General features: G+C 41.3%; 1 protein-coding gene across 2 annotated transcripts in view; it reads left to right on the plus strand.

Annotated features, from left to right (window-relative positions):
• SLC30A6 (solute carrier family 30 member 6) overlaps positions 8,002-15,794 on the plus strand; it is a 45,625-nt gene continuing 37,832 nt past the window's right edge. The window contains exons 1-2 of one of the 2 annotated variants that reach the window (XM_005686395.3): positions 8,002-8,058; positions 12,170-12,256. In XM_005686395.3, coding sequence (XP_005686452.1) covers positions 8,056-8,058; positions 12,170-12,256 — 90 coding nt within the window. In that variant the 5' untranslated portion in view covers positions 8,002-8,055. The other variant, XM_005686397.3, reaches the window with a different exon arrangement.

Here is a 15,794-nt window from a genome sequence, read left to right on the forward strand (position 1 = left end):
TCACATTGATCACTTAGGAAGGCTTTCTCATCTCTCTATGCTATTCTTTGGAACTCTGCATTCAGATGGATATATCTTTCCTATCCTCCTTTGCCTTTTGCTTCTCTTCTTTTCTCAGCTATTTGTAAGGCCTCCGCAGACAACCATTTTGTGTTTTTGCATTTCTTTTTCTTGGGGATGGTTTTGATCACCGCCTCCTATACAATGGGGTTTCCCTTGTGGCTCAGCTGGTAAAGAGTCTGCCTTCTATGCAGGAGACCTGGGTTTGATCCCTGGGTTGGAAAGATCCTCTGAAGAAGGGAAAGGCTACCCACTCCAGTATTCTGGCCTGGAAAATTTATGGACTCTATCATGTGGTCACAAAGAGTTGGACCCGATTAAGCGACTTTCACTTTCACTCCCGTGGAGTAAGACGACCCTCCATCCATAGTTCACGCACTCTATCAGCTCTAATCCCTTGAATCTGTTTGTCACTTCCACTGTATAATCTTAATGGGTTTGATTTAGGTCATACCTGGAAATGATATAACTGTCAGTAAATACAAAAGGTAATTTTTCTTGTATGTGTCTAAATACCTATCAGTTTTTTTTAAGTTTACAGTATAGTATTTATAATATATGTAGAAGTAAAGTAGATAACAGTAATAGCACAAACGATGGGAGAGAACAGTAGATGGAATTATGTTGAAATAAGTTTATTGTAGATAAAGTTGTACAGTTGTAGTATTAAGGCAGACTGATGATGGTGCATCTCTTCCCAGCAAAGGGAACAAGGGTATGGCACAAAGTCTAGAGGAAACCAAAGACTGGCTGTGAAGAGTCCTCTCCCAGTGGAGTTACACAGGATGTGCTTAATTCCTCCAGCATTGTTATGACATCTGTGAAAAGAATGTGGTCCACTGGAGAAAGGAATGGCAAACCACTTCAGCATTCTTGCCTTGAGAACCCCATGAACAGTATGAAAAGGTAAAATGATAGGATACTGAAAGAGGTACTCCCCAGGTCAGTAGGCGCCCAGTATGCTACTGGAGGTCAGTGGAAAAATAAATCCGGAAAGAGTGAAGGGATGGAGCTAAAGCAAAAACAGTACCCAGCTGTGGATGTGACTGGTGATAGAAGCAAGGTCCGATGCTGTAAAGAGCAATATTGCATAGGAACCTGGAATGTCAGGTCTATGAATCAGGGCAAATTGGAAGTGGCCAGACAGGAGATGGCAAGAGTGAATGTCGACATTCTAGGAATCAGCGAACTAAAATGGACTGGAATGGGTGAATTTAACTCAGATGACCATTATATCTACTACTACGGGCGGGAATCCCTCAGAAGACATGGAGTAGCCATCATGGTCAACAAACAAGTCCGAAATGCAGTACTTGGATGCAATCTCAAAAATGACAGAATGATCTCTGTTCGTTTCCAAGTCAAACCATTCAGTATCACAGTAATCCAAGTCTATGCCCCAACCAGTAACGCTGAAGAAGCTGAAGTTGAACAGTTCTATGAAGACCTACAAGACCTTTTAGAACTAACAACCAAAAAAGATGTCCTTTTCATTATAGGGGACTGGAATGCAAAAGTAGGAAGTCAAGAAACACCTGGGGTAACAGGCAAATTTGGCCTTGGAATGAGGAATGAAGCAGGGCAAAGACTAAGAGTTTTGCCAAGATAAAGCACTTGTCATAGCAAACACCCTCTTCCAACAACAACACAAGAGAAGACTCTACACATAGACATCACCAAGATGGTCAACACCGAAATCAGATTGATTATATTCTTTGCAGCCAAAGATGGAGAAGCTCTATACAGGAAGCAAAAACAAGACCAGGAGCTGACTGTGGCTCAGATCATGAACTCCTTATTGCCAAATTCAGATTTAAATTGAAGAAAGCAGGGAAAACCACTAGACCATTTAGGTATGACCTAAATCAAATCCCTTATGATTATGCAGTGAAAGTGAGAAATAGATTTAAGGGCCTAGATCTGATAGATAGAGTGACTGATGAACTATGGAATGAGGTTCATGACATTGTACAGGAGACAGGGATCAAGACCATCCCCATGGAAAAGAAATGCAAAAAAGCAAAATGGCTGTCTGGGGAAGCCTTACAAATAGCTGTGAAAAGAAGAGAAGCGAAAAGCAAAGGAGAAAAGGAAAGATATAAGCATCTGAACACAGAGTTCCAAAGAATAGCAAGAAGAGATAAGAAAGCCTTCTTCAGCGATCAGTGCAAAGAAATCGAGGAAAACAGAATGGGAAAGACTAGAGATCTCTTCAAGAAAATCAGAGATATCAAGGGAACATTTCATGCAAGGATGGGCTCGATAAAGGACAGAAATGGTATCGACCTAACAGAAGCAGAAGATATTAAGAAGAGATGGCAAGAATACACAGAAGAACTGTACAAAAAGGATCTTTATGACCCAGATAATAACAATGGTGTGATCACTCATCTAGAACCAGACATCTTGGAAAGTGAAGTCAAGTGGGCCTTAGAAAGCATCACTACAAACAAAGCTAGTGGAGGTGATGGAATTCCAGTAGAGCTATTTCAAATCCTGAAAGATGATGCTGTGAAAGTGCTGCACTCAATATGCCAGCAAATTTGGAAAACTCAGCAGTGGCCACAAGACTGGAAAAGGTCAGTTTTTATTCCAATCCTAAAGAAAGGCAATGCCAAAGAATGCTCAAACTACCGCACAATTGCACTCATCTCACACGCTAGTAAAGTAATACTCAAAATTCTCCAGCCAGGCTTCAGCAATATGTGAACCGTGAACTTCGTGATGTTCAAGCAGGTTTTAGAAAAGGCAGAGGAACCAGAGATCAAATTGCCAACATCTGCTGGATCATCAAAAAAGCAAGAGAGTTCCAGAAAAACATCTATTTCTGCTTTATTGACTATGCCAAAGCCTTTGACTGTGTGGATCACAATAAGCTGTGGAAAATTCTTAAAGAGGATGGGAATACCAGACCACCTGACCTGCCTTGAGAAATCTGTATGCAGGCCAGGAATCAACAGTTAGAACTGGACATGGAACAACAGACTGGTTCCAAATTGGAAAAGGAGTCCATCAAGGCGGTATATTGTCACCCTGCTTATTTAACTTCGATGCAGAGTACATCATGAGAAACGCTGGACTGGAAGAAACACAAGCTGGAATCAAGATTTCCAGGAGAAAAATCAATAACCTCAGATACGCAGATGACACCACCCTTATGGCAGAAAGTGAAGAGGAACTCAAAAGCCTCTTGATGAAAGTAAAAGAGGAGAGTGAAAAAGTTGGCTTAAAGCTCAACATTCAGAAAACGAAGATCATGGCATCTGGTCCCATCACTCCATGGGAAATAGATGGGGAAATAGTGGAAACAGTGTCAGACTTTATTTTTGGGGGGCTCCCAAATCACTGCAGATGGTGACTGCAGCCATGAAATTAAAAGACGCTTACTCCTCGGAAGGAAAGCTATGACCAACCTAGACAGCATATTAAAAAGCAGAGACATTACTTTGCCGACTAAGGTCCGTCTAGTCAAGGCTATGGTTTTTCCAGTAGTCATGTATGGATGTGAGAGTTGGACTGTGACAAAGGCTGAGCGCCAAAGAATTGATGCTTTTGAACTGTGGTGTTGGAGAAGACTCTTGAGAGTCCCTTGGATTGCAAGGAGATCAACCCTGGGATTTCTTTGGAAGGAATAATGCTAAAGCTGAAACTCCAGTACTTTGGCCACCTCATGCAAAGAGTTGACTCATTGGAAAAGACTCTGATGCTGGGAGGGATTGGGGGCAGGAGAAGAAGGGGACGGCAGAGGATGAGATGGCTGGATGGCATCACTGACTCAATGGACGTGAGTCTGAGTGAACTCCGGGAGTTGGTGATGGACAGGGAGGCCTTGTGTGCTGCGATTCATGGGATCACAAAGAGTCAGACATGACTGAGCAACTGAACTGAACCGTTAAGCACAGTGAACCATTATCAGTTAGGGAATAGTGGGAACCCTCCCCCAAATCCAAGTTCCCAGATGCCAACTAAAGGCCAAACTGGCAAGGCCTTTCAAAGGATAGCAATCCCAGCCCTGCTATTTTAGTTCTTTTCTGCACCGTGGTTCAGGGCAGGCTTTGCAATGAGGAAAAGCAACATATGTGGGATGTCATAAACCAAGTGGGATGAGGAGGGTGTCTACAATAATGGACACTTAGTCTGAGGAAGTTATTTTATGGGTGGGAGCAATCTGGAATGAGGAATAAATTCTCAAGAATAGAGAGGTGTATATATTGAGGGACGGTGTCAGCACAGATGACAAACTGCTTCCATACAGGAGACTTGATCAAACAAGTCAATGCACATTACCCCTATTGCAACCCTGTTTCTCACTGTTTCAGAGAGAAGTTATGAATACAAAAGAATGAAACTTATATGGTTGGGTTGGAATTGGATTTAAGAATATGAATTCATAATTTAAGACATATAAAAGTAGATGAAGAAATGTAGATGTAAATATGTGTCTGTGTGTGTACACATATTCTCTAGTTCTTTGCATTGAGAAAGCCTTGGAGTAATTACACCCCAAAAGCAATGAGCACACATATCATTCCTGTCTTCTAAATTCTTCACTGTCTTAGTCTGTTCAGCCTGCCATATTTTTAGGTGGCTGCCGTTTTTGTGTTTTCTTTGGTACATGGCATGTGGGATCTTAATGCCCCTGAGCAGGGATCAAACCTGCACCCCCTTCAGAGATAGCATGGAGTCTTAACAACTAGACTGCCAGGAAAGTCCCTTTGTTTCCTTCTTTGTGCTTGCTTTTAGTTTAGTTTGCTCTTCTTTTTCTAGTTTCTTAAAGGAGAAGGTTAGGTTGTTGAGGTTTTTCTTATTTTTTCAATATAGGCATTTACAGCTATAAATTTCCCCCCCAAGGACTGCCTCTGCTGCGTCCAGTAAGTCTCAGTATATTGTTTTAATTTTCATTCATCTCAATGTATTTTCTAAGTTCTCTTGTGATTTCTTCTTTGTCCCATTGACTAAGAATATGCTTCTTTTAATTTCCACCAGATGGAAATTGGATGGTGTATTTTAGACGTGTTAGGTCTACTAGGTATATACAGTTGTTCAAGTCTTCAGTTTCACTGTGATCTTTTGTGTAGTTGTTTCCTAGGATTTTATACCAATTACTCAATTCCCTGTATTAGAGTCTTCTTTTCTCCTTCTTAAAATAGCTTGACAAATTTCTTTTTACTACCTCTAAGCCATGTTACACTCATCAATAAGGAATTAGTTAACTATACTGATACCCAGGTAGCACAGTGACAAAGAGTCCACCTGCCAATGCAGGAGACATGGGTTTGATCTCTGGGTCGCGAATATCCCCTGGAGGAGGAAATGGCAAACCTGCTCCAGTATTCTTGCCGGGAAAATTCCACGGAGAGAGGAGCCTGGTGGGCTAGTCATGGGTTTGCAGGGTCAAACTTGACAGTGACTGTGCACATCCACAGACGTGCACAACACATACACACAATTGATATTCAGGCACATGCCTATGACTGAATTCTCTAAGGCACTAAAACTATAGAAAAATTAAGACATGAGAAAAAGTCACAGTACGTCCTTACATGAAGTAGGCAAACTATAAAGAATACGTACTGTCTGATTTCAGTTTTGTTAAAATTCAAAAGACTGGAAAGAAACTTCAAGAATCAAAAACGATTTGCTCAGTGTAAGTGAAGCAATAATGTTCTAATTTGCCTTCTCCGTGGTAATCTTATCCAAGAGTAGCAAGTACAGGATAGCTGGTAAGGCTTTAAAACTAGGTTGTACAGAATTCCAGCTCCACCCCTGACTAGTTGTTTGACCCTGACACACAATTTTCCAAGCAGGAGCTAACAATGGTACCTGTATCAAAGGGATTCTGGGCTGTGCTTAGCGTTCAGTCTTGTTGGACTCTGTGACCCCATGGACTGTAGCCTGCCAGACTCCTCCATCTATGGGGATTCTCCAGGAAAGAATACTGAGTGGGTTGCCATGTCCTCCTCCAGGGGAATCTTCCCAAACCCGGAATCGAACCCAGGTCTCCCGCATTGCGGCAGATTCTTTACCATCTGAGCCACCAGGGGAGCCCCTTTTCCAGCGAAACTTGCCGACCCAGGAATCGAACAGGGCTCTCCAGTATTTGCAGACGGTTTGTTTACCAACTGAGCTACTCAGTTCAGTTCAGCTCAGTCACTAAGTTGTGTCCGACTCTTTGCGACCCCATGAATTGCAGCAGGCCAGGCCTCCCTGTCCATCACCAACTCCCGGAGTTCACTCAAACTCACCGTCCATCGAGTCAGTGATGCCATCCAGCCACCTCATCCTCTGCCGTCCCCTTTTCCTCCTGCCCCCAATCCCTCCCAGCATCAGGGTCTTTCCCAATGAGTCAACTCTTTGCATGAGGTGGCCAAAGTACTGGAGTTTCAGCTTTAGCATGGGAAGCCAGAAAGCATAATATAAGGATTAAATGAGCTAATACACTTTAAGTCCTTGGTGCCTACTACATAAGTGCTTTAATAAATGTTAGCCATTATCTTCCAACTACAATCCATTCTGCATACTAGAGCCAAAATGTAGCAGGTCACTCCGTTGTAAAAACTGTCCCCTGGCTTCCTGTCTCCCTCGGGGAGAGGCTGGGGGAGGGGGAGGGGGGAGGGGGGAGGGACGGGAGTAGGGGAAGCAAGCTCTTTAACCCTGATTAGAAATTTCTGCTTGATCTGACCCCTATTTACCACTTCGATATTCTCTTCATTTCTTCCCCTCAAGGACAACGCTCCAGACACACTACCTTCTTTCAGATCTTAAAACACACTTACTTGAGTTTTGCACTACTTATTCTGCCTACAAAAATCTTCACAAAAAGACTTGTCATTTGACAGTCAAATTAAATCTTCTTAGAGCTTTCTGTGACTACCTCTTTAAATCAGCGACTGTTACTCCCTGTTGCTGCTGCTGCGGCTGCTAAGTCGCTTAGTCGTGTCCGACTCTGTGCGACCCCATAGACGGCAGCCCACCAGGCTCCCTCGTCCCTGGGATTCTCCAGGCAAGAACACTGGAGTGGGTTGCCATTTCCTTCTCCAATGCATGAAAGTGAAAAGTAAAAGTGAAGTCGCTCAGTCGTGTTCGACTCTTAGCGACTCCATGGACTGAAGCCTACCAGGCTCCTCCGTCCATGGGATTTTCCAGGCAAGAGTACTGGAGTGGGGTGCCATTGCCTTCTCCGCAGTTACTCTCTACTATTACCCATTTTCTAAATGGCACTACTTACCAATATAGTTAAAGAATCTCTTCCTCTCTGTTTTGCCTCTTCTTACTAGTGTCTGGAGAAGGAAATGGAAACTCACTCCAGTAATTCTTGCCTGGAAAATTAGATGGACATACAGTCCATGGGGGTCGCAAGAATTAGACACCATTTAGCTACTGAACCACGACCACAAGAGTAGCCTTTTCATGAGAGAGGTACCTGATATACACGTGTTCCATATTCAATTTTTGCTGAATGAATTATACTTCAGTGTGTTTTATTTTCCTTTTTAAAGTAAAATCAATCCTATGAAATTTAAGTATTATTTTAGGAATTACCACATAATACTGTCAGTCGGCCTGAGCAGCAGCTACTATGGCAAACTAGGTATGTCTCTGGGTAAGTTTCTCTCACTTGAAAAATGGGAATGTTACCTATTTCATAAGGTATTGAAAAAATAAAAAATCACAACGTAGCTCAAACCGCTTCAGGACTCAAAGAAATTCTTCTAGTTACAAACAAACAAATTGCTCCTAAACCTAAAGACCTCAGCTGGCAAATCTGCAACCAGACCTCCGCCAGCTTGGAAGAGTCGCTCTAGCCGCCGCCTTCGCCTCTATGGAACGCAGGGGCAGCCGGGAAGTGGGGCGCCGGACCAGGAGGCCAGTGCACGCACTTCCGCCCCGCGCGTCGCTCGCAACCAATCGGCCTCTAATGTCCACGCCCCTTCCGCTCCAGGGAACTACCAGCTCCCAGAGCGTCTTCCGGTGGGAGCTGTGCCGCTCCTTATCATGGTGAGTTGGCCAGGGGAATGAGGGTTTCTTTTGTGATTCTTATTCTCTCTGGTTCCGAAGCGGGCTAAAAATGCTTCAGCTGCCCAGAGGAGGGGTCGTCAGAATTATGCTCGAGGTCCCCGGAAGGAGCCTCTAGCGTCGGAGAGAGTGCCCTCAGAGCTCTGATGCCCCCTCGCTCCCTCACCCGGTTCCTCTGCCTCTCGGGACCCCGGCATCGCTCCAGACCGACTTTTTTGGCTCTGATGAGGACTCCTCCCTGCCGTAATACCCTTGATATAGAAATAGAAGTCTTTGCTGGTGTCAGTAACCACAACGCCGACAAAAGATCTGAAAACAAGTCCACAGCAGCAACGACCGTATTAGTGATGCTTACAGCAGTGATGATAACGTTGCATTAATGAACAGCATGATTAATAGGCTATTGAATCTGACGCCCCACTCAACAAATTGGTTTTACTGAGTGCAGATAGCCGGATACAGCACAACTTTCAGAAGGCCAAAGATTGGCGAAAGTCAAGGTGTCGGTCGTTCCTCTTATTGCAATTTTTTTGGTGCGTTTGTAGATCCCAGTATACCTTAGGGCTTTAGGAATGTGGTGTTTAAATTTTGTTAGACAAGTTAGTTATTTTATTCTTTCATAAATCAAGTATATAGCTCTCTGAATTTTATCTAAGGGTAAGCAGTGGATTGTGATCTCAATGTCAAAAGAGTTACACACCATTTTATCAGAAAAATTTATGGATTTCTTACTGATAGCCTGTATCGTGTTTCTGTGTCTAAGCATTGTCATTCCGTTTTTTCCTTGAGTGGATATGGTGGAAAAAATGTCTTATTTATCTACTTACATATTTTCTAAATTTCTTGTGAGCTTTCCTTTAAACATGTAGAAAGTAGGTAAAAGTTTGCTCTTGGATGACCAAATAGCCTCTGTGTTCAACATCAGAACATTCACCACTGTGTAGCAGAGTTAAGTTTTTAAAACTTGACCATAACAGTCCCTTGCTTAAAATTCTTCCTTTTTTTTTCTTTAGCCCACAAGCTAAAGACCTGTTTAGTATGGCAAGCAAAGACATCTGTAGTCTATCTTACCTTTGCAGGTTTTTTTCACCCATACATACATATATCCATATTCCAGCTACCAGGAACAGCTTGCGGATTGTGCTCTAAGAATTAGACCTTTGCACTGAATTAATATGTGCTGTTCTATCTGCCAGAATTGTTCTCCATCCCTTCCGTGTCTTTTAGTCTCTTTCCTGAGCCTTTCTGTCATGTTCAAGGTCCTATTAAGTGCCTCCTTTAGGCTCCTGTGAGGCTGCTTTTTACCAGTAACATCTGTAGCCCTTACCAGACTGTGTTACGATTGTGTATTTGCTTGCTTGTCTTTCTCACTTCCTAGGCTATAAGCTCTTTAAGAGCACAACCTATGTATTCACTGTCATATTCCCAGAGTCTTTTGTACAGTGCCTGGCCCAGAGGAAGTTTTCAATAAATATTGTTTCAGAGAATGATGAATAAGTAACCTTGGCAGTAAACTTTTATATTTGAAACATTAGTAATAAGGGAAATACTAGCATTTAAGTTTTATTTTTAAAATTGCCCATTATTTATTTTAATAACATGTACTATGTGCAAAGCATAGTGCTGTCTTAGAGAATGTTGGGAAAATATAGCCCTTGTCATTGGTGAAGTTACTGAAAATGAACTTACCATGCAAGATGACAGTATGAAGGCTAGCCTGTGGTGAATTACAAAGCAAATGGCATTAAAAAAAAAAAAACCCTGCCATTTAAATAACCTTATGTGGCTTCTTGTAGGAAGTGAACCAGTGAACTGAGTACTTTGTCCCTTTATTCTAGTCTCTTAGTCTACTGTTCATTACTCTAGCCTGGGTGAGGAAACAGAGAGGTCAGATAACTTGCTAAGTGCTACAGGGCTATTAGTGCCTGGGTTAGACCAGTCTGACCCTGTCACTCTAGAATTATCAATATGATCATGAGACGAGTACACCAGTACAGTGGAAATTGAGGAGAGCAATTTCCTCAATAGTGGAAATTGAGCAAGAGAGAAAATGGAAAGAAACAGGCTAACTCACTGAACACATTGAGTTCCAGGTTGTAAAATTTGGTGTTTATTTTGATAACAGTGGAGAGCCAATATAATTTTAGAAAGAGTGACATTAAGATTAGGGTATTTGTAGTTGTTCCTTCACTATCAGAATGGCATCAGAAATGGACATCTGCCTTTTGAAAAGTGAAAGTGAAGTCGCTCAGTCGTGTCCAACTCTTTGTGATCCAGTGAACTGTAGCCTACCAGGCTCCTCCCTTTATGGGATTCTCCAGGCAAGAGTACTGGAGTGGGTTGCCATTTCCTTCTCCAGGGGATCTTCCAACTCAGGGATCGAACCCAGGTCTTCTGCATTCCAGGCAGACGCTTTAACCTCTGAGCCACCAGGGAAGCTTGATTGTCTTAACCTGAAACTTAAAGTAACTGAAATAATTTTAAATGAGCTAGAAGTTAGAAGGTATTCAAGGATACCAGTAGTAAGCAGAATTTATCTTTAGGACCAAAATATCCCACTCATAATTCTTTAAGAATAAAGTATGTTTGTTAACATTAACATTTATTAACATCTCGGATAAAAACAGCATATTGTTCCTTTTCAACTGAATTGATTTAGCAGAGCCTTAGGTTATTCACATACACTGATCTTTATTTGGGTATCAAAATTGGTAATACCTTTTTCTTGATGCTTTATTTTTACATTTTAAAGTATATTTTTAACTTTTTATTGTGTAAACTTTCAAACATGCAGAAAAGTAGAGAGAATATCATAAAGTCCCCATATAGCCGTAACTTGGCTTCCACAGTTAGCAACATTTTGCTGTTTTTGTTACACCACATTTCTAGCACTCAGCCTATTTTCTGCCTTCACTGAGTCTCAACACAACTAATGACAGACATGTCAAACTTAAAGAAATGGACTATATCATTTTATAGCTACTGAGATGTTTCTAAATGCTACCTGTAGGCAAATCATACTTCTGCTTGGAATGGATCTGAAACTTTACATTTTTTTATCTGTTAACTCCCATTTCCTCTGCTGTCTGTGAAAAGTCAGTCTTTGAGTCAAATTGGCCAACTTTAATGAGATAGAAATGCCGTGTGGTGTAGTGATTGTGGCCTTTGCCATCTAGGAAAATGTTTTGTTAAAGTTGAAATCCAAATATTTAAGTGCACAGCACTTAGTAGTCAAGTTATTGTGTATGACCCATTGAAAATTGTGAAGGATATTTTTTCTATGGAAACAATTTCTTTACCTTTGTGATAACAAAGATCTTCAGTTTATTTTTCTTGGGTTTTCTTTCTTATACATGAGTTTCTTCAAATGTTCTATTGTTTTATATTTGAAAACTTAGAAGGAGAAGTATAGTAAGGACCCATCTTTGCCTTTTTCCAAATACCATTTATTGAATAAGCCATACTTTCTCCTACTGATGTTGGATACTGCCTTAATTTCAGGCTAATTTCCTATATGTGGTTGAGCTTTCCTTTATGTGAAGGCTTTCTTACACTGTTTCCTGAACTTGAGTGGCAAGCCCCTCTGTGGTCAGCACTGCCATGTTCCTTCTCTGCTAGTACCGTACTGCATACTAGCAGGGACCCTGGGAGCTAGCTAGATGTCACATACTTTGAATGCCTAAGAGAGAAACTCAGAGGTCTGACTGTAATAATAGTTGCCAAACTTTTCATATATAAAGCTTTAATTAGGTAAATGGTATAATTTCTTGGAAATTAGAGCTACTTGGAAACTGCTTTTCCAGTTCAAAATTGCTTAGGCAATCTATTTTAAAGCAGAGGTTTTGGTCCTGAGCTAAAACTCCTAGGTTTGAATTCCTGCTCAGATGTTACTAGCATTGTGTACTTAGTTTACTAAAAATTATTTCTACCACATAGGTTATTGTGAATCTTATATAGATAAATACATGTAAGGTGTCTAGAATAATTGCTTGGCATGTATCAAGCATTCAAGAAATGTTAGTTGTGATTTACTATATCACAGGAAGCTTAGGTACTTAAATGCTGATTTGTATATTTTTTGTTTACTTTAAAGGGGACAATTCATCTCTTTAGAAAACCACAGAGATCTCTTTTTGGCAAGTTATTACAGGAATTTAGACTTGTAGCAGCTGATCGAAGGGTAAGTTATTTTTATTTCTTAATCCTAATTTTATTGTATCAACAATATTATAAAGTTGAAAAAGGTAATTTTTAAGACAAATATAAATCACTCTCAATTCATCACAGTGTTTTCATTTTTTTTGTTGGATAAGTAATTTGCTAATGTAAAATCACAGCACTTTAGTATACAGTTGTTATGCCTGGGAGGAAACTCGACTTTGATTAGTTTTTTTTCTGATTGTAAAGAGTTTTGAAGAAAAATTGTTTGGTGATTGCCTTATGTTGTTAGTTTTTTAACAAATTAAGTGGATGTGGTTTGAACCCATGTTTTCTCATTTTGAATGTAAGGTAGAAAACAAGTTTTCTCATTAAGGTAAACTTTGAGACTATAAATAAACAATCGGTACCCATTTTGGTCACCAATGCAGACTTTCTAGTTATTCTGTTTTCATTGTTCTCATTACTGTCTCATTTATACTGTAAGTTCCATGAGGGTAGTGACTCTGTGTCTCTTGCTCACATTTTTAATAAAAGTATAAAATAAAGTTTTAAATAATGCTAGCTTTATGTAGCATAATAAGCAGAAGTAATAATATTGACCATGTCTTGTGATACTAAAGACTTCTTTTCTTTGTTTTTTACCCTTTTATCTTCTGTTTATAAAACCTTGGGATATAATCGGAAGCCAGTAATCCTAGTATTTGGAAATATTCTCACCTCGAGATGTTAAACTTCAAGAGCCAAGGGTAGAGAACTAACTCACCTACTTATGTATCTAGTCCATTTAGTATGCTGTCTTGAGAACAGATAGTTATGATGTTGATGGAAAACAACTCTATTGCAGAAGTAAGCAGGAAGTTCTTTAAGCATACTTCAGTGCAGCACAGTATCCCTCAGAATAGGTAGTAGGCGCAAAACTGATACAGGAGCACCTGGATTATACAGATAACCTCTATCATAATTTAAATCTGAAGAGATCCACCTGGCTCATTGCTGTTCATTACTTCTCCTGTCTTAGCTCTCAGTGATTTCATATTTCATGTGAAAGATCCTTACCCCTCAGTTCCTCACCACAGATCTTGTCCTGTGTCCGTCTCAACTGCCCACTCCTATGATCATACCATGCTGCTGCTGCTGCTGCTCAGCTGCTAAGTCATGTCTGACACTTTTGTGACCCTGTGAAGCCCACTGTATGTCTATGTCCAAGAGATTTCCCAGGCAAAAATATTGGAGTGGATTGCCATTTCCTTCTCCAGGGAATCTTCCTGACTCAGGGATCGAACCTGCAAGTCCTTCTTGGCAGGCAGATTCTTTACCACTGAGCCACCAAGAAAGCCCGCTCATGCATATGCTTTATCATTCACAATAACTGTCCTCCCATTGTCTCAGTTATAAGCATTTTACTCATCAGTCACTGTCTCTTGTCTTTCCAGTTCCCTTCTCTTACCGGGACCTCCAATTCATTGACTCTGCTGTGTTTTCACTGTTTTTTACGTCTCTTATTGTCAATTGCTTGCCTATCAATTTAGATTCTCTGGTCCATCATTTTCATTTTCTTGCACATGCCTTCAACCCCTCTGTTCCCATCTTCTGTCTATCATACTTTATTGGCAAATCCTCAACTTTATTAAGTCTTACTCTACTCTACCTCATGCAAGCAACTGAGTGTAGCCTTAAACACAAAACTGTACTGACTGGTCTTACCTTGTTTTTTGTTGTTGTTTTAAAATTTTTTTGGCCACACCATGCCACAGGTGGGATCTTAGTTCCCCAACCAGAGATTGAACCTGTGCCCCCTTCAGTGGAAGCACAGTCTTAGCCACTGGTCCACAAGGGAAGCCCCTGGTCTCACTTTAAATTCATGATCAAGTATGCCATTAGCGCTGCCCACACTGTATCTTCCTAGTTTATTCAATTTCCCACGTTCTTAAGTGACAGTTTGATCCCATTTTCTTTCATTTCTATCCTCAAACTCCCCAAACCTTGTTCATCCTCACTCTAACCTGTTGCATCTTGCTTCCTGTTTCTCTGAAGGAAAAGAAGCAATCAGGAGAAAACTTCTGCTTCCTGTCATTAGCACATCTGCCAACACTCGGCCTTCCCTCCCATTTCTTTGAATCAACTGTCTGATCTGCTCCATAAGGCCAGTCCCTCCGTTGTTGCCTTACTCAGAGCCACTGTTCCTAGAACCATTCCGTCTTCTCTTGCATTGTTATTCCTTCTTTAATCTTTCTCCTTCTCACATCATAATTACATGCCATAAATACCACTCTCAGCTGCTGCTTCCTTTCTCTGCTTGCTTTTGAAGCAAAACTGTTTAGAATTGTCTTTACTCTCTTTGTTCAGTTTCTCTTCTCCCTGTTTCTGTTAAGCAAAACCAGTGTAACTCTAGTCCCCACTTATCCCCAGAAACTGCTTTTACAAGTACCTGATAACCTCTGTGTTGCCAAAAGAAATGGTCATCCTCATTTCCCATCTTATTTGGCCTTCAGTGGCATTTGAATTAGTCTTCCTCCTTAAAGCATTTTATTCACTTGGACTCTGAACTGCCACCCTTGGTTTTCTTCCTAGTTACTTCTTGAAAGTGTGAAAGTATTAGTCCCTCAGTCATGTCCGACTCTTCGTGACCCATGGACGGTAGCCTGCCAGGCTCCTCTATCCATGGGATTCTCTAAGCAAGAATACTGGAGTGGGTTGCTGTGCTCTCCTCCAGGGGATCTTCCTGACCCAGGGTTCGAACCCGCGTCTCTTATGTCTGCTGCATTGGCAGGCGGGTTCTTTACCACCAGTGCCCCCTGTGGGGGCCCACTTACGCCTTAGTCTTTATTTTTCAGCCTCCTTTGTTACTCCCCTCCCATCTTTCTGACTTCCGAGTTTGGGGTGCCCAGGACTTAGAGAACTCTGGCCTCTCTTGTTTGCCTCATTCCATCTTGGTGACACTTTCACTACCATATACCGGTGACCCCGTATTTATATCTCACCCTCTACCTTCTTCCCTGCCTCCAATTCCTATATATAATGGCCTTCTCAACATTTTCACCCAAATATCTAATAGCCATCTCAAATTTAGTAAGATCAAACCTGAACTTTGATTTTCTGTCACTTCTTCACTACATGGCTCAGGCCAGAAACCTTGGAGTCACCTTTACGCCTCTCCTTCCTTCACTGCTCACAGCTGTTTTATAAGTAATTGCCAGCTCTGTCCCCATAATACCCAGAATCTGACTCTTCTAACACCCACCTTCCAAGCTACCATCATTCCCCACATGGTTTATTGCAAGCACATTCTAAATGGTCTTCCTACTTTCATCCTTGCCCCTGTGCAGTATATTCTAGGTTGAGAAGCTGAATGAGCTTTTTAAAATGAAAGCTAAGTCACTGTTCCATCTCATCTGGAATACATCCCAGTTCTTTTCCTAGCATACATGACACTACTTAATGTAGCCCCAGACTTCCTCTTACCTCTCCTGTCTAGCTGTCCTCAGCCCCTCTTTTATCTCAAAGTATTTGCACTGTGGTTCCCATTTTCTCTCCGAGATGTCTGGATGCTTAGCATC

This window comes from Capra hircus, chromosome 11 (genome assembly GCF_001704415.2).
Source record: "Capra hircus breed San Clemente chromosome 11, ASM170441v1, whole genome shotgun sequence".
Taxonomy (NCBI): Eukaryota; Metazoa; Chordata; class Mammalia; order Artiodactyla; family Bovidae; genus Capra; species Capra hircus.